Source organism: Mobula hypostoma, chromosome 1 (assembly GCF_963921235.1).
Source record: "Mobula hypostoma chromosome 1, sMobHyp1.1, whole genome shotgun sequence".
Lineage (NCBI taxonomy): Eukaryota > Metazoa > Chordata > Chondrichthyes > Myliobatiformes > Myliobatidae > Mobula > Mobula hypostoma.
Genome location: NC_086097.1, coordinates 39327626 through 39347537, shown reverse-complemented (window position 1 = coordinate 39347537; position 19912 = coordinate 39327626). Strand labels below are relative to the sequence as shown.

Here is a 19912-nt window from a genome sequence, read left to right as displayed (position 1 = left end):
GTAACACTTTATTCTCTCCTCTGTTATCATTTTACTTTGTACTGCCTCACTACAGTGTTTAAATGAATTGATCAGTATGCAAGACAAGTTTTTCACTATCTCAGTTCAAGTGACAATACTTTATTACTTAATTGGCAATTGTATCATCATAGAGAAGTATCAAAAGAGTAAAGGATGGCCAGAAGTGAAATAAAAATTGTTGGAAACACTGAGCAGCTCAGGCAGCATTTGTGGAAAGAGAAATGGTTAACATGAAGTTAGTTTCTTGTTCCACAAGTGCCATCTGACCTCCTCAATCTTTAAAGAATGTATCCGGCTTCATTTTTTTAATCTTCACACTGGAAGTGAACTTTGCTATCCTTGATCCTAAATGCAAGTAATTTTGGTGAGAAACTGAAACTAATTATGCTAAGGGAAACTGATTTTGGAAAGCTAAATGTGTCATAGACCAGGAACGTTCAACCAGGTAGATAAATGAACGAAGATGAAACTATTTGGATAAACAATGTCTGGAAACTTTGGTGCATCCAAATGATGGTAGTTAGGGTAGTGAGTGGCATCTGAAAATAATCACGGGTGGAGAGTGGTTGAGCCTTTGAATTTGGGAGCCGGATGGTGACATTAGAATATTGAGATATCACAGCCTGGGATCAGGAGTTGGAAGATCAGGGTATCTGATTGATAGGGAGAAGTGGGTGATGGTGAGGGATCAGTACCATATTGGGAAACCCTTAACAATCAAAGGCAAGGATGGAATTTAAAAGTCACCTAATTGCCTGCTTGTTTTGTTAATACCCAGAGTTGGTTGCTCCCCATGCAAATTGGCTAATTTCCCAAAAGTTGTTTCACCTTATTTAGGTGCACTAGCTTATCACCACCCTGAGCACTAACATTCATTTCTGTTTCTCCTGAAGAAAATGGCCAAAAGCGCATTTGAAACAGTATTATTTGCACCTGGATGTGTGCATTGAAGCTGCATCTGTGCAGTTTCTGAAGGGTCGACAATTAGCTAAACACAGCTTCTGATAGCTTGCACATCAATCTAAGAAAGGCTTTGGCTCTTAAAGTCATAAATACCTGGGGGTGCAACAGGGTGCTAGTTGTACAAATGCAATGCTCATAGATGACACCTTTGAGTGCCAAAAAGGAAGTGGGACTTGCACAAATGATAGAAATCTGAAATGAAGCTTGGTAACAATGGGAGCTTTGAAGATGACATTATGAAATGTTTGCAGAAAGGGAGATTAAGCACTATTGAAGAGGATGCCAAGCTGTAACTTGCTGATAAAAGCCACATGTGCTTCCCCGCCCCCATCCTTGTGGATTTGACATAAACAAGTAGGCAAGCCATTAACATCTAAGCACAGCTAGTCTGGTACAGCTATATTTGGACTCAGCCACTAAAACCAACTAATATGGCCCTAAAACTGAGGGGAGAAAACATTTGGCCACATCCTGTAGGAACTGAAGTCAATAGTCTTAATATACTGAAATCTGGAGCAGGGGAAAACAGAACATTGGAAGAACTCAGCTATTCAAACACCTTTTGTTTGAAAAGATGATATTTCAGATTGAGACCCTGCATTGGACATGAGTAAGAAAAAAGTTTTACAGTATAATTGATGTCATGTGCACTGAGGTATAGTGAAAACCATACAGATAATTTCAAAATGTTAGTTCATCAAGTAGTTCAAAAGGAAAAAGTAACAAAATGCAGAATATAGTGTCTCAGTTATAGAGAAAATGCAAAGCAGGTAGGAAATAAGCTGCAAGGGCCATGACAAGGTAAATTGTGAGATGGTGTTGCAATCTTTGAGCTTTTTTATCTTCTACCCATGGAAGAGAAGGGAAAATGTCCAGAGGGGGAGGGATCTGATTATATTGGCTGCTTACCCGAGGCAGTGGGCAATGCAGAAAGAATCCATGAGGAGATAGCTCTTCATAATGGACTGAGCTATGTCTATAACTGCAGTTTCTTGAGATTTAGGGCAGAGCATTTGCCAAATCCAGCTGTGATGCATCAGGATAGGAAGTTTTTTTTATTTATTGAGACATAGCGTGGAGTGGGCCCTTCTGGTCCTTCGAGCTGCACTGCTCTGCGGTCCCCCAGTTTAAACCCGGCCTAAGCACGGGACAATTTACAATAACCAACCAGTACATCTTTGGATCGTGGGAGGAAACCAGAGCACCCAGAGGAAACCCACACGATTACGGGGAGAACGTACAAACTCCGTACAGGCAGCAGCAGGAATTCAACCCAGGTCCCCTGAACTGTAAAGCGTTGTGCCAACTACTACACCACCATGCTTTTGATGTGGGTCACCAGGGACATAGGTTTTTGATGAAGTAGAGGTGCTGGTGTGCTTCTTTAGTCTGAGACATCACAATTAGACTGAGTTCTGTAGACATAGTGTCAAATGATGTTTATACCAAGGTACTGTACCTGAAGCTTTCAATCATCTTCACCGAAACACCATTAATACTTACAGGAACATATGCTCTCTGCCCTGCCTCCTGGTCAATAGGTTTGTTATTGTCATGTGTGCTGAAGCACAGGGAAAAAACATATAGATAAATTTGAAATGTTAGTACATCGGGGTACAATCGGAAGATTGCTGGAGTTACACTGCTGTAGAACGGTATTTACTTAGAAATACGGCTCGGAACAGTCTATTCCAGCCCAATGAGCCTCATCATCCAGCAACCCACCTATTAAGTCTAATCACAGGACAAGTTACAATGACTAATTAGCCTAGTGACTGGTACGTTTTTGGAATACAGGAGGAAACTCGAGCACGCAGAGGAAACCCACGGGGTTCAGGGGAAGAATGTACAAATGACGCTGGAATTAAACTCCAAAGTCGGGAACGCCTCAAGTTGTAATACCATTGCACTAACCACTACACTACCTGTTGTCGGTAGGCAACAAGCAAACATTGTTTGCAAATATTTCACAGAGGCCAACCGAAATTCTTGAGTGACTACCGTCCAGTGGCCCTGACCTCACAGATCATGAAGACCCTACAGAGGCAGATCAGCCCTCGATCCCCTGCACTTTGCCGACCAGGAGCACATTGGAGTCGATGATGCTGTCATCTACCTGCTGAACAAAGAACACTCCCATTTGGATAAGCAGGACAGCACTGTGAGGATCATGGTTTTTGATTTCTCAAGTGCCTTCAATACCATACAGCCCTCACTGCTGGGGGGAAAGCTCCATTCAATGCAGATTGCACTTGCATTGTATCCTGGATAATGGACTACCTGACTGGCAGACCGTAAGTTCATGCAGCTCCAGAGCTGTGTGTCAGACATGGTTATAAGCAGCACTGGGACCCCACAGGAGACTGTATTGGCTCCCTGTTTACCCTGTATACATTGGGCTTTAGATACAACACTGAGTCATGTCTTCTGCAGAAATTCTCCGATGACTCTGCAATAGTTGGGTGTATAAAGGGAGGTTGGGAGGATGGATACAGGGCCCTGGTGGAGGACTGTCAAATGGTGCAAGCTGAATCATCTGCAGCTCAACATTAGTGAGACAAAGGAGATGGTGATTGTCTACTCCCTGTTACTGTTGGCGGTGTGGGCTCACAAGTGCACCTGGATGACAGCCTTGAATGGAACACCAACACAAGAAGGGCCAAAGTCTCCTCGACCTCCTGAGGAGACTGAAGTCCTTTAGAGTATGCAGGCCTTTCCTTCACATGTTCTACCAGTCTGTTGTCACCAGTACAATCTTCTCTGCGGTGGTGTGCTGGGGCAATGGCACCAACATGGGTGATGCCAACAGAAAGGCCGGCTCTGTTATAGGAGTCAAACTGGGCCTACTGAAGGCTGTGAGAGCACAAAGATCCCTACAGAGAATCCTGGCAATTCTGGGCAATGTTTCTCACCCTCCGGTTGTCACCTTGACTGAACAGAGGAGCACTTATAGTAATAGATCGAGACAACAGTGCTGCTCCAAAGAGCGCTATTCGAAGTCTGTAATAGGCCATCCTATAGCAGGGGAAGTGATAACACCCTCCTCTTAAGACTGTTTGAGGTAACTAATTTTTTATTCTTTCTTACATCTGTCCTAATATTTGTACATCAGTGCACTTGTAACGCTACTGTGGCACTGTAGTTTCCATTGGGATCGATAAAACACCTATCTAGCTATAGAAAGACTGTTGAAAAGTTATTTAATTTTAAAATAATTACAAATACAATTTTAATTAGAGTTTTTTTAAATGAAATCCTGAGTGTCACTTCAAATGAATGAGAGTGCGATGAAGCACCTCGTTCCTCGCCTCCGATGGGTCGGGACTTACGGCCATGCCAACAATGGCTGGGCTGCCTCCGCTTTTGTTTCACCGACAGCAGCATAATTTGGCAAATCTTTTTAAATCAGAGATTCCAAAAGTGTGTTCATTGTAAAATATTTGGCTGGAAATGCATGCTGAGAATGTTTAGCGATTAAACGTGTGCGCCGTGAGTCAGAGTTGAACGATCGCAGAGTGGCGCAGGCGTTTAGCCCGTCCTCCCGGTCCCGGAAGCATTTCTGCAGATTCGCCGTCAGGCCGAGTCGATGGGAAGGGTGATTGACAGCAGTGCTTGTGCTGGGTGTGAAGCCACGAACAGAGGGGTGGTTCTGGCTGTCCTGACCTCCGACAATGGCACCCGGGTGAGTGATACCGGCCGCGAACAAACTCGTGATTGCAAAGCGATTTCTAAAACCTGTGCTCGTCTTGGTATTTTGAGGTTGCATACTAGAGTTCTCATTAATCTCAATGTTCATCTGGCCAGGTGTTTGCTGAGCCTGCTTTGCTTTTATTCGGCGATCTCTTCCATCCGTGGTGCCTTCCTCGAACCAGATCAGGATGTTAGGTAAGTCAGATACTGTACTATGATGCAGCGCCTTCTGTCAAAAGTAAACCCTGTCAGACAATCCAAGTAAATAAAGAGAACTGCAAATGCTGAAAACCCGTGACAGAAAAAAAAACAATTTTGCTGGAAAATCGCGATAGATCAGACACAATCTGTGGTAGGATAGTTAAAATTGCCAGGTCCGAGACATTTGATTAGATTTTTCTTTGAGAAGAGTCTCAGATTGGGAATGTTAACTTTTTCCCTTTCTTACAAGTGCCACCTGCTTTGCAAAATGCTTCAACTTTTTCGAGTTTTGTTCCATCAAGCTAATCATTTCACGCGCTTTGGAGCCTTTAGTCTATCAGAACTAAATTTTATTCCAAATATAGTCATGGGGCATTTTTAATAAACTTTCACCATAACCTGAAAAAGAAATGCAATTATAAACAGAAGAGGTCCTGCAGATGCTGGAAACCTAGAGCAACCCCCATAAAGTACTGGTGGAACTAAGCAGGCAGAATCAGAATCAGGTTTATTGTCACCGGCATGTGTCGTAAATTTGTTAATTTAGCGGCAGCAGTTCAATGCAATACACAATATAGAAGAAAAATAATAATAATAAGTAAATGCTAGTGATAATAAACCTGATTCTGATTCTGAAAGAAGTAAATTACACTGTACGTATATTGAATAGATTAAAAAACAAAATAATATATATTAAAAAAGTAAGGTGGTGTCTAAGAGTTCAATGTCCATTTAGGAATCAGATGGCAGAGGGGAAGAAACTGTTCCTGAATCACTGAGTGTGTGCCTTCAGGCTTCTGTACCTCCTACCCGACGGTAACAGTGAGAAAAGGGCATGCCCTGGGTGATGGGGGTCCTTAATAATGGACACTGCCTTTCTGAGACACCGCTACCTAAAGGCGTACTTTGTAGGCTAGTGCCCAAGATGGAGCTGACTAAATTTACAGCTCTGTCTGCGGCTACTTTCGGTCCTGTGCAATAGCCCCCCACCCCCATACCAGACAGTGATACAGACTGTCAGAATGCTCTCAGACAGGCTTCTGTCAGACAGCTCCTGTGGAAATGAATAAGCATTCCACATTTCGGCTGAGACCCTTCTTCAGAACTGGAAAAGAAAGGGGAGGAAACAGGAATAAGAAGGTTGGTGGGGTGGGGTGTGGACGGGTGGAGGACAAGTTCGAAGATGATAGGTGAAACCGGGTGGGTGGGGGGGGGGTGAAGTAAGAAGCTGGGAATTGACAAGTGGAAAACGCAATTAGCCCATGCATACTTTAATATAAATTGATAAATTGGTTTATCATTTCAAACTACTGAGGTGCAGTGATAAACTTGTAGTGCATAAGGTTCTCACAGATAAATTCATTACAATGGTACATTGAGGTAGTGCAAAGTAGAAACAACAGGGAACAGAATAGAATGTTACAGAACAGGGAAAGTACATTTTAGGTAGGCAGTAAAGTGCAGGGTCACAACCAGGTAGATCATGAGATCAAGAGTCCATCTTGTAGTACTAGGGAAACATTCACTAGTCTTCAATGTTCTACTTTTAGTTAATTTTTGTGAATTCTTAGTATTTCTTGTCTCTAATAGTAAACAGTGTAATCTGTTGAGAAGGGGATTCCATTCCAGTCAGGAGTTGATATCTCTCCTGCAGTAACACATTTCTTTTAAAGTTAGTCATACTCTATTAATCTAAACGGAGCAACTGTGCATTACTATGCATTGAGTGAGCTAACCAATTTAAGGAAGCTGTTTTGACAACCTATAAGTAAGCAAGTGTCTTTTGTACTGGACTGTAGTTTCCCATCTGCCGTAGTGGACACACCCTGACCACATCCAGTCTAATTCCCTCACCACTGTTTTGCCTCCTCTTCCCCTGGACAGCAAGGGTAGAGTTGCTCTGGTCCTCACTTTCCATTCCACCAGCCTATGCAATCAGCACTTACAATTTCTGCCAGTTAAAACAGGCATGTCCTCTCCTTCTTACCTTAAAGCATTTCCAAGGCAACATTTGCCTTGCAGTTTGTTGATCCACCGAAATCCATTCTTTGACCCGACCAACCACGCCCATGCTATGGCATTTTCTTAAGCAGCCACAGCACCAAGCTTTCAACCACTTCCCTTTGCCATATCCAGAGAACCAAATAGTCTCCCCAGAGGAAGCAATACTCCACACACACTTCCAGTCTAACTTGTAGCATTGTGTTCAGAAAGTGGTCTCCTCTGTGAAGGAGAAACCCAATGCAAATGGAGTGACTGCTTTGCTGAGCATCAATGTTCAGTATGCATGGTCATCCTCCCACTTTAATTCTCTGTACAGCTCTCACTCCAGTCTGTGGTCTGCAGCAGTATAAGAGCCCCAATGCGAAGAGCAACAACACCTCATCTTCCATTTGCACATAGCAGCCTTCCAGCTCAATACTAAATTCTCCAACTTCTGATTACCCGAACCCTCTGTCTGTATCAGAACTGGCTATTTCTACCTTAAGTTAACCATCAACATTTGCTTGGGATTTTCTGCATTTTCTGGTTTTATTTTAGACTTTCAGCTTCTGCTGATTTTTTTTTTGTTCACTGAGAAATGAATTGTAGATGCAAGGGCATGTTCTCACTTTTTTTTCATTCTAAAGTTGTTTCTAAATAATCAAATTTGATTAAATAAATTTGTCTGATACCTCTAAAGCTGCAGTTTTGCCTTTTTGGTGCATTCTGCCAAGGGAAGGAAATCTGCTCTGTAGTTTCCTTGAACACAGGAAGTGGAAATAGGCTTAAGCCATTTAGCCCCATTGTAGAAGAACACCATCGTTCTTGTATGCCAGCACTACCTTTCTGCACAAATCCAAGATAATTTAGTTCTTTAGTCATCTTGAAATTCTTTCATCTCCCAGTTAACTTTTCTACTTCGGTTGTTCCAGTATTATACAGTACATTGTCTGCAACTTCTAGACTTAGTGCTGCTAAATTCTTTAAAATGGTTTCTTGTATTGCAGGGGATTTGTGGTTTGTCTTTCCTGGCAAAAATGATGACAGAGAGGAGACACAAAAGACTGCAGATTTTAGAATCTGGAGCAGTGCACAAAATGCTGGTGGAATTTAATCCAGATGTAGGGTCTTAATCCAAAATGATGCATGTTTCTCCATGGATGCTGCATGAATTGCTGAGTTCCTCCAGCACTTCGTGTGTTGCTGGCATGAATGGTTGCATATAGAATTTGTGAAGAAGTTTCTCAAAAACACAGCCCTGATTAATGTCAATTGGTGGATAACAGTCCCCTGGCTCTTGCCGGCATTTGTCATCGTCACTCAAAATGCAAGTCCTAATGTTTGGACAAGCAACACACATCAAAGTTGCTGGTGAACGCAGCAGGCCAGGCAGCATCTGTAGGAAGAGGTGTAGTCAACGTTTCAGGCCGAGACCCTTCGTCAGGACTAACTGAAGGAAGAGTGAGTAAGGGATTTGAAAGTTGGAGGGGGAGGGGGAGATCCAAAATGATAGGAGAAGACAGGAGGAGGAGGGATAGAGCCAAGAGCTGGACAGGTGATAGGCAAAAGGGGATACGAGAGGATTATGGGACAGGAGGTCTGGGAAGAAAGACGGGGGGGGGGAACCCAGAGGATGGGCAAGAGGTATATTCAGAGGGACAGAGGGAGAAAAAGGAGAGTGAGAGAAAGAATGTGCATAAAAATAAGTAACAGATGGGGTACGAGGGGGAGGTGGGGCCTTAGCGGAAGTTAGAGAAGTCGATGTTCATGCCGTCAGGTTGGAGGCTACCCAGATGGAATATAAGGTGTTGTTCCTCCAACCTGAGTGTGGTTTCATCTTTACAGTAGAGGAGGCCGTGGATAGACATGTCAGAATGGGAATGGGATGTGGAATTAAAATGTGTGGTCACTGGGAGATCCTGCCAGAGAAAGCAGGATCTCCCAGTGGCCACACATTTTAATTCCACATCCCATTCCCATTCTGACATGTCTATCCACAGCCTCCTCTACTGTAAAGATGAAGCCACACTCAGGTTGGAGGAACAACACCTTATATTCCGTCTGGGTAGCCTCCAACCTGATGGCATGAACATCGACTTCTCTAACTTCCGCTAAGGCCCCACCTCCCCCTCGTACCCCATCTGTTACTCATTTTTATGCACACATTCTTTCTCTCACTCTCCTTTTTCTCCCTCTGTCCCTCTGAATATACCTCTTGCCCATCCTCTGGGTCCCCCCCCCACCCAGCCCTCCTTGTCCTTCTCCCCGGACCTCCTGTCCCATGATCCTCTCGTATCCCCTTTTGCCTATCACCTGTCCAGCTTTCGGCTCTATCCCTCCCCCTCCTGTCTTCTCCTATCATTTTGGATCTCCCCCTCCCACTTTCAAATCTTACTCACTCTTCCTTCAGTTAGTCCTGACGAAGGGTCTCGGCCTGAAACGTCGACTGCACCTCTTCCTGCAGATGCTGCCTGGCCTGCTGCATTCACCAGCAACTTTGATGTGTGTTGCTTGAATTTCCAGCATCTGCAGAATTCCTGTTGCTTGCGTCCTAATGTTTGGAAGTGCTTTATAAGTTGATACAGAAAAGCTTTGCATAAGCCTGTTGGAATTCTGCATTATTATGTATTTATTTTCTTGCTTAGCAATACAGCACTGTTGGATCTGACTGTTTAATTCTTAGTTTAAGCTGTTTAGTTGCTATTTCCTTTGCAGTTTAACAATTATCTCATGTATTTTAAGTAGCTCTTATATGCATATAACAGTTTACTATGCCTCTAGCAGAGATGCAAAGTATAATTCTGGAAAGCTCTGGAAGCTTCTTTATTTGTATTACTTGAATAAATGTTTTCTCATTGGAAAAAGTGCTTTGACCAGTGGCCAATCCAGACATGCAGTTTGGAGAGGAGGGGATTTCAATCAGGTCCGCTGTCCGAGGACCAAAAGGCAGCAGTGGGTCACGGCAACGAAAAAGAACTTTGACCAGCAATCAATCGGCATTTGGGATTGATTAGTAAGAGCAAACTAAAGGAAGACGGACAAGCACACCGGTCTTTGTCGGAGTAGACATAGAGTAGTGATCTTGAGGCTTTAGATCTTCAAGGTTTCATCAAAGAGAGGCTTCAGTCAGAGAAAGCAAAGGAAAGAAAAGCTCAAGTTTTTTTCCCTTCTCTTCTTTTTATCTGCTCGGCTAGGACAGTTGAGATGCCAGGCAGGATAGTGAAATGCTCCTCTTGCGGGATGTGGGATGGCAAGGAGACCTCCAGTGTCCCTGCTGACTACAACTGCGAGATGTGTATCCAGCCACAGCTTCTAACAAACTGAGTTAAGGAGCTGGAGCTGGAACTGGATGAACTCTAGGTCATTCAGGAAGCTGAGGGGGTGATAGGTAGTACTTGTAGAGAGGTAGTTACACCCAAGGTGCAGGACTCAGGAAACTGGTTGACAGTCAGGACTGGGTAAGGAGTTAAGGAGCCAGTGCAGAGTACCCCTGTGCCATCCCCCTCAACAACAGGTATATCACTTCGGTTACTGCCGGGCGGATGACCTAACAGAGGAAAGTCGTAGTGGTCGGGTCTCTGGTACTGAGTCTGCCTCTGTGACTCAGAAGGGAAATGGGGAGAAGAAACACGCTGTGGTGATAGGGGATCTGTTAGTTAAGGGAATGGACAGGAGGTTCTGTGGGCAAGAACGAGATTCCCAGATGGCATGTTGCCTCCTGGATGCCAAGGGCTGGGATATCTCAGATCAAGTCCTCAACATTCTTAAGTGGGAAGGTAAACAGCCAGAAGTCGTGGTCCATGAAGGTACCAATGACCTGGGTAGGATGAGTGACGAGGTTCTGCATAGGCAGTTAGGTGCTAAGTTAGATGGCAAGTCCTCTAAGATTGTGATCTCAGGATTGCTATCCATGCCACGTGCTAGTGAGGCCTGAACTAGGAAGATTATACAGTTTAATATGTGGCTAAGGAGTTGGTGTAGGAGGGAGGGCATAAGATCTTTGGATCTTTGGGCTCTCTTCCAGGGAAGGTGGAACCTGTACAGAACGGATGGTTTGCACCTGAACTGGAGGGGACTAATATCCTAGCAGGAAGGTTGGTTAATGCTGCATGGTGGGGTTTAAACTAGAGTTGCAGGGGAATGGGAACCAGATTGCCAGAACAGTTAATGGAGAGGTTGTGGAGGCAGATGTTGGTAAGACCTCAGCCAAAGTTAAGGTTGAGCATGGTGGAACTAGTGACCTGAGCTGCATATATTTCAATGTAAGGAGTATCGTAGGAAAGGTGGATAACTGTGCTGAAGATGAGGGTAGTTGGTTTACAATCAGAGGCAGTGTGTAGTGAGGAGAGGCTGTTGATCAGGCAAAATTGCAGTCAACAGGATGAGTTGCAATGTAACAGGAGGAGAAGTTTGAAAAGGGTGAGTACAGGTCTGAAGGTGTTATATTTGAATGCGTGCAGTACACGGAATAAGGTAGAAGAACTTGCAGCACAGTTGCAGATTGGCAGGTATAATTACTGAATCACAGTTGGAAGATTATAGCTGGGAGTTTAATGTCCAAGGATGCACATTGTATCAAAAGGGTAGGCAGGAAGGTGGAGGGGGTGGCGTTGCTCTGTTGGTAAAAAATGAAATCAAATCATTAGAAAGAGGTGACATAGGGTCAGAATGTGTTGAATCACTGTGGATAGAGATAAGGAACTGCAAGGGTAAAAATACCCTGATGGGAGTTGTATACAGATCCCCAACAGTAGTAAGGATGTGGCCTACAAATTACAATGGGAGATAGAAATCACATGCCAAAAGGGCAATATTACAATTATCATGGAGGATTTCAATTTGCAGGTAGATTGGGAATATCAGGTTGGTGCTAGATTACAGGAGGGGGAATTTCTAGATTGCCTGCAAGATGACTTTGTAGAGCAGCTCGTGATTGAGCCTACCACAGCATCAGCTATTCTGGATTGGGTGTTGTGCAGTAACCAGAATTCCAGAATTGCTTAGAGACTGTAAGGTAGAAGAACCCTTCCGGGGGTGGTGGGGGTGGGGGGGGGGGAGTGATCATGATATGATGAAATTCACCCTGAAATTTGAGAAGGAGAAGCTAAAGTCAGATGTATCAGTATTACAGTAGAGGAAAGGGAATTGCAGAGGCATGAGAGAGGAATTGGTCAGAAATGATTGGAAAAGAACACTGGCAGGGATGACGGCAGAGCAGCAGTGGCTGGAATTTTTGGAAGCAAAGGCACAAGATATATATACATCCCAAAGAGGAAGACGTGATCTAAAGGAAAGATGACACAACTATGGCGAACAAGGGAAGTCAAAGCCATCATAAAAAGCCAAAGAGAGAGGGCATATAATAGAGCAAAAATTAGTAGGAAGCTTTCAAATACCAACAGAAGGCAACTAAAATGTCATTAAGAAGGTAAAGATGGAATAAGCTAGCCAGTAATAATAAAGAAAATACTGAAAATTTCTTCAGATACATAAAGTGTAAAAGAGATTCAAGAGTGGATATTGGACCATTGGAAAACAGTGCTGGAGAGGTAGTAATGGGGGATGACGAAATGGCAGATGAACTGAATAAGTATTTTGCATTACTGGAAAATGCTGGTAGTATGCTGGAAGTTCCAGGTGTCGGGTCATGAAGTGTGTGTTAATCTTGTGTACTTGGATTTTCAGAAGGCCTTTGACAAGGTGCCACACATGGGGCTGCTTAACAAACTACAAAACCATGGTATTACAGGAAAGATTCTAGCATGGATAAAGCAGTGGCTGATTGGCAGGGGGCAAAGAGTGGGAATAAAGGGAGCCTTTTCTGTGGTGTTCCACAGAGGTCTGTGTTGGGACCAATTTTTTTTTATGTTATATATTAATGATTTGGATGATAGAATTATTGCAAAGTTTGCAGACAATATGAAGATAGGTGGAGGGGCAGGTAGTTTTGAGGAAGTAGAGAGGCTACAGAAGGACTTAGATTGGAGAATGGGCAAAGAAATGGCAGATGGAATACAGTGTCGGTAAGTGGTCATGCACTTTGGTAGAAGAAGTGAAAGGGTTAACTATTTTCTAAATGGAGTGAAAAGGTCTAGAATATAAAAGCAAGGATGTAATGTTGAGACTTTATAAAGCACTGGTGAGGCTTCACTTGGAGTATTATGAGCAGATTTGGGCCCCTTATCTTAGAAAGGATGCACTGAAATTGGAGACAGTTCAATGGAGGTTCACGAAAATGATTCCAGCATTGAATGGTTTGTCATATGAAGAGCGTTTGATGGCTCTGGGTCTGTATTAACTGGAATTCAGAAGAATGAGGGCTAACCTCATTGAAACCTATCAAATGATGAAAGGCCCTGACAAAGTGGATGTGGAGAGGATGTTTCCTGTGGTGTGAGTGTCTAAGAGGATACAGCCTCAGAATGGAGGGGTGTCTTTTTAGAACAGAGATGAGAGGAATGTCTTTAGCTGGAGAGTGGTGAATCTGTGGATTTCTTCACTACAGGCAGCTGTTGAAGCCAGGTCTTTATGTATATTTAAGGCAGACATTAAAAGATTCTTGATTGATTAGGGCACAAAGGGATACAGGGTGAAGGCAGGAGACTGGGTCTGAGAGGAAAATTGGATCAGCCATGATGAAATGATGGAGCAGGCTTGATGGGCCAAATGACCTAATTCAGCTCCTAGGTTTTACCGTCTTATGGTTAACTTGGTATTGCAATATTCAAATAATAGCTTTCTGATTGGTTAATTCTTATCTGTAAATTGGAATGAAATGTTTCTTTATCTCTTTGAGTATCAAATTGCTAAACACAGAGCAGCACATCTTAGTCTTCCTAGTATCTTTAATCTTAGCTTTCTCTTCACTAGTAGACCCCTATCTCTGTCTGTTGATCTGTACTCTCTTTTATCAACTCTTAATAAAACAATCATGAAGCAACAAACGTTGTAGCTCTTTCATGAGTCCTTAAAGAATCTTGGATCAAAACCATCAGAATCCAACAATTGGCATAGTCAGCAGAATATTATGGAGTTTAGGACTTGGAACAACTGAAGACAAAGGAGGAATTTTTAGCGCACAACAAAAAGGGTAAGAACTTCCCCTGTTGTCTGAGAGAGAAAGGGTTTTTGTTTTGAATATCAGGTGGAAATTAGGACTGAGGCCTGCTGGGTTCCTACTTAAAAAGCAAAACAGTTGGGAAAATACTGGTTGCAATCTATTCGGTCACACTTTATTTTGGTTGCCAGTCGATCTATTTTGGTACCTAGTAAAAATATTGGGTATGTATCTACTTGGCTGCGATCTATTTGGTTGTTGAATCAACCTATTTGGTTGCTGGAACCATCTATTTAGTTACAATCTATTAATATTTCAGGATCATATCCAAAGTACATATAAATTAAGAGCGAATCAAACAATGGCCAAAGTTGTGAAACTTACTAAGAGCTCTTACCTGCAGAAGTCTGATAAAATTAGTGAAAAAGTCCAGACTAAAAATACCAACAAAGTTAAATTTATTAAGAATAAGAAGGCCTATGTTAAGATCCAGAAAATGCCTACTACTGATTTAGAAATAAAGACAGCATGGTTGGTTTGATTGAATGTATGAGCAATTGAAAGAGTTAATAGAGTCATAGAGAAGTACATCACAGAAACAGGCCCTTCAGCCCATCTAGTCCATGCTGAAACCAAACTGCCTACTCCTATCAACCTGCACCAAGACCATTGCACTCCTTACCACAACCATCCATGTACCTATCCAATCTTCAGCGTTGAAATCAAGCTTGCATGTAGCACTTGCACTGGCAGCTCATTCCACACTCTCACGATCATCTGAGTGAAGAAGTTTTCCCTCGTGTTCCCCTTAAACTTTTCACCTTTCACTGTTAATCCATGACCTCTGGTTGCAGTGGAGAAAGACTGCTTGCATTTACCCTACCTAAACCCTTTTATTAAATCTCCTCTCAGTTGTCTACGTTCCAAGGAATACGGTCCTAACCTATACAGTCTTTCCTTCTATGCACCTCCTTTCTAATCTGTCATACAATATGTGGATGCTGTCCTGATTATATCTGAAGCTGCTGGCCAGCGTGAACACGATCTGCTTTATTTGTTCGGTTATCCATCCTCCACAAAGTAAATATGGGCAAGATCCAATTGCAACAAGAGGAAGTAATGTACTTGGGACAAAATATTTCCCAAGATAAAGAGGAAATCAATGAGGATGGCGCAAAAACCATTGAATCAGCAAAGCCTCTTACAACGTATCAGCAACTTTGGTCGTTTCTGGGTTTGTGCAATTATAACAGAGCATGGGTCGATTTATATGCTGAAATTGCTCAACCACTCAACAACCTGCTGATGGGCTGTAAATGTTCAGACAACCCTGTGACTCAATGAAGAACAACTGAAAACATTTCAGACTTTAAGTACAACATTGTGTACTGCATCTGCATTAGGAATCATTGATACAGATAGCCTATTTATCCTGAATTGTCAACAGTAAACATGGCTAACATGGGTGACAGTCTTAACTCAGGAACATAGAGACCAACAACGTCCTGCTGATTATCAGTCTGCTAAGTTAGATAATGTAGCATTAAACTGGGGTCCATGTTTGCAAGCAGTGCAGGCAACCCATCTGGCAGTCATGGCTGTTTCTAGCATTGTGCTGCATCAAATTTTAACCGTTCGATGTCCACCCTCAGCACACACTTTACTCACAATGAACAGGACCTCTCAGGTAACAGCTGCTCTGTGATCCAAGTGGTCTACCGTTCTTCGGGGCACCTAATATCATCACTCAACGGGCAAGTCCGGCTACACTGTCATCATCGGACAGGAACGACTATGATGACCGTGACTGTGAAAAGACAAATTATTACAAAGAAATGCCTTTATTGAACCTGGATCTATACTGTGATTGAGAGAGGAATTCGAATGGCTGGATGGGCAGTTGTTTCTCAAACTGAAATGCTGGCATCAGGAAGCTGAGCTCCTGGTGCCTCTGTGCGATAGGTGGGAGGAGAAGATGGCGACGCGCCTGCATGTGCGCAGCCCTCCGGTGAAAAATGATATTGTATCTGTTAAATAGGGGCCGTGGACAATTCTGATTTGATGGAGAATGGACGTTAAAGCACAGAGGAACATCTGGAGAAATTTCTGAAATGCCCGTTCACTGCTGTCGTTACTGTGTGGTCGGGAATCTTTCGGATGGTAGGCCTCAAAATCCCCAACTTTGCCTGCTTTTGGCGACCGAGAAGGAGGTCAAATCGTTCGGGCAGAGATGGCGCTCAGTACTCGGTGTCGCGGAGCTGATCAGAGCTCGAAGTTTTCGGATGACTCAAAGTCGGATTGTGGTCGGCATGGCAGGGAGAGTTTTTCTTCCTTCTCCCGCCTGCGTGAGATGTGGGACACTTCAGAAACTTGGAACTTTACTGTGCTCATGGACTTCTTCAAGTTATGGTATTGTTGCACTGTTTGTAACTATATGTTATAATTATGTGGTTCTGTCAGTTTTTTCAGTCTTGGTCTGTCCTGTGTTTTGTGATATCACACTGGAGGAAATAATGTATCATTTCTTAATGCATGCATTACTAAATGACAATAAAAGAGGACTACGTGTCTTCATAATCTAAAAACTGAAAGATTTAGTGAAGGCTGTGAGTTGGCAGAAGGAAGATGGGCTAATATCTACACTGATTCTCAATACGCTTTTGGAGTTATTCATGACTTTGGAAACTTATGGAGACAGAGATGATTTCTTATAACCTTAGGAACCCCAATCAAGATTGACCAACTAGTACAAGAACTTACGGATGTCATACAGCTGCGGTCAGAAGTTGGTGTAAAAGCCACTCCAACCTGACTACAATGGAAAGGTAGCATAGGAACAAGTCAAAGAAATACCGAAGGCATATGCAGTGAATCGGACAACTGGAATTACGGAAATGAATTTGAACTCTGTATCACAAACAAACATACTAGATATCCAAGAGATGCGTGCTCAATGTTGTCCACAGAAAAAGAGGTTCTGAATGGAGAGAGGTGGGAGATTCAGTGAGTATGGAGATATGGCAATAGTCACAGACTGGCAGTCCCAACTATGTTGCTTCCTCATCTGGCACGACAAATACACACTCTGGGACACAATGGAGTGGAAAAGATGATTGACAGATTCTCCCAATGGTGTGGAATCCAAAGTCTAGCACACAAGCTGGATAAACGTTTGAAAGGTGCATGACATGCCAGAAAATGAACGCTGGAGCAGTATAAGAGCTACCACAATGAAATGCTCCTGCACTGCCTGGCCCATTTTTACTCTTACAAGTGAACTCTTTACCAAAGTGTCAAGGATACTCAGGAGTACTGTTAATAGTGGACAGGTTTTCAAGATGTGTGGAAGCTATTCCAGCAAAGAAAAGCCACTGCCTCTGCCACGATGAGGCCACGTTAAGGTTGGAGAAGTAGTAGCTCATAGCTTCCAACCTGATGGCATGAACATCAAACAACAGGAATTCTGCAGATGCTGGAAATTCAAGCAACACACATCAAAGTTGCTGGTGAACGCAGCAGGCCAGGCAGCATCTGTAGGAAGAGGTGCAGTCGACTTTTCAGGCCGAGACCCTGAAACGTCGACTGCAGTCCTGACGAAGGGTTTCGGCCTGAAACGTCGACTGCACCTCTTCCTACAGATGCTGCCTGGCCTGCTGCGTTCACCAGCAACTTTGATGTGTGTGGCAAGAACATCAGTTGTTCTCACTTCCCTTCTCTCCTTTCCATTCCCCATTCTAGTTCCACTCTCACCCCTTCTCCTCCCATGTCCATCAGCTCCCTCTGGTGCCCCTTCTCCTTCCCTTTCTTCTATGGTTCACTGTCTCCTATTGGATTATTTCTTCATCCCATTACCTCTTCCACCTCCCAGTTTACTTAATTCCTCGACACCTGGTCTCACCTTTCACCAGCCAGCTTGTACACCTTCCCTTCCCCCTACCGTGTTAATCTGGCTGCTGCAGTTTTTCTTTCCAGTTCTGATGAAGGGTCTTGGCCCAAAATATCAACTGTTCATTCCTCCCCATGGGTGCTGAGCACTTTGTGTGAATCGCTATAGTGTGCAAGTTTTAGACTATAAGACAGAAGAGTCTGTTCCACAATTCCATCATGGCTGATTTATTCTCCCTCTCAATCCCATCCTCTTGACTCTCTGACGGTGGTGTCTGAAAAGAGGATGCTTTCCAAGTTGCATGCCATCTTGGACAATGTCTCCCATCCACTACATAATGTACTGGGTGGGCACAGGAGTACATTCAGCCAGAGACTCATTCCACCAAGATGCAACACTGAGCATCATAGGAAGTCATTCCTGCCTGTGGCCATCAAACTTTACATCTCCTCCCCTGGAGGGTCAGACACCCTGAGCTAATAGGCTGGTCCTGGACTTATTTCCTGGCATAATTTACATATTACTATTTAACTATTTATGGTGTTATTACTATTTATGGTGCAACTGTAACGAAAACCAATTTCCCCCGGGATCAATAAAGTATGACTATGACTAATGCCTTGACCAATCAAGAACTTGTCAATCTCTGCTTTAAATTGTCACGTACCCCGTGACAGGAATAAAGAACCAGCAGAGATGGAAAACACTTTGGAGTCCAGTATTGCTATAAACTAATAATATTTATTAGTAACTATGCAATACAGTAATATAAATGTAGATAAATCAAACAGGTTAGCAATGATTATATATGTAAGTATATCAGTAAGTGTGGAAATATATGTATGGAAAACCAAGCTTCTTTCAGTCTAGGGGTAAAAAGGTACAGTCTTACGATGATGAGTAAAGTTCAGTTCAGTTCGTGGTATTGAGTTGAGTAGTGATGGAGAGAGAGAGGGAGAGATTTGAGTCTTCAGGTGAGCTGACGCCGTCGATCTTCTTGTTGTCCTTCGAAATCCTTTAAAAGTCACTGACTGTGACTTTAACAAAGGGGACCGGTTTTCTGTGGTGGAGCTATCCCCCAGGCGAGGGTGGACACATGGACAACTCCCCACCAGTCAACCCCTTTTCCTTCTTTCCACTGCAAGAGCGATGGATCGATCCACCTGATCGATCCTCCAAAGCCCACTTTATCTGCGGGCACAACAATGCTCATTCAGTGTCCAAATCATGTGTCTGAGGTCTGTATCATCTGACCTCCTATTTTATCTTCCCGTACTGACCATCAATTGTCATTCAAATAATCCCTCCTTCCTTTGTCTGTGAAAAAATGCAAGCAGGCAAAAGTCCTTGAAAAAGTATCAACAACCTGCTTTCAGTCACCATAGCAACTTTTGAGCTGCTCGGTGCTGTCTCCAACTCCAGCTCAGTAGAAATCCAAAGTTACTTCCAGTGCCTTAAAGTGACAGTCCAACCGTTAGTCTTCGTCTCTCTCTCTCTCTCTCTCTCTCTCTCTCTTTTACAAACAAGCTATCGGTGGTAAATAACTCTCTCTCTTTTTTCAACAGCACAGTTAATAGGAGTACTTCAGGACCCCCCCCTCACAAAATATACTCATTGACTTGGCCTCCACAGCTGTCTGTGGCAATGAATTCCACAGGTTCAGTACTGGCTGGCTGAAGAAATTCCTCCTCGTCTCCGTTCTAAATGGATGCTCTTCTATTCTGAGGCTGTGCCCTCTGGTCCTAGACTCACCCACATGAAGATAAAATTTTCTCCAAATGCACTCTATCTCAGCCTTTCAATGTTTGATAGGTTTCAGTGAGATCCCCGCCCATTCTTCTAAACTCCAGTGAGGACAGGCCCAGAGCCATACATTAACCCTTTGTTACCGGAATCATTCTCATGAATCTCTTGCACCCTCTCCAATGAAAGCACATCTGTTCTTAGATATAGGGCTCATAATACTCCAAATGCAGTCTGGCTATTGCCTTATAAAGCCTTAGCATTACATCCTTGTTCTTGTGTTCTAGTCCTCTTGAAATGAATGCTAACATTGCATTTGCCTTCCTTACCACCAACTCAACCTCCACATTAACCTGCAGGAAATCCTG

At 43.3% G+C, this 19912-nt stretch overlaps 1 protein-coding gene across 1 annotated transcript in view; it reads left to right on the top strand.

The window, feature by feature from the left end:
• Positions 1-4522: 4522 nt before the first annotated feature.
• tpp1 (tripeptidyl peptidase I) overlaps positions 4523-19912 on the top strand; it is a 45439-nt gene continuing 30049 nt past the window's right edge. The window contains exons 1-2 of the mRNA XM_063047101.1: positions 4523-4666; positions 4789-4869. Of these exons, the coding sequence (XP_062903171.1) occupies positions 4656-4666; positions 4789-4869 (92 nt within the window). The 5' untranslated portion in view covers positions 4523-4655. The remainder of the gene's footprint in view (positions 4667-4788; positions 4870-19912) is intronic.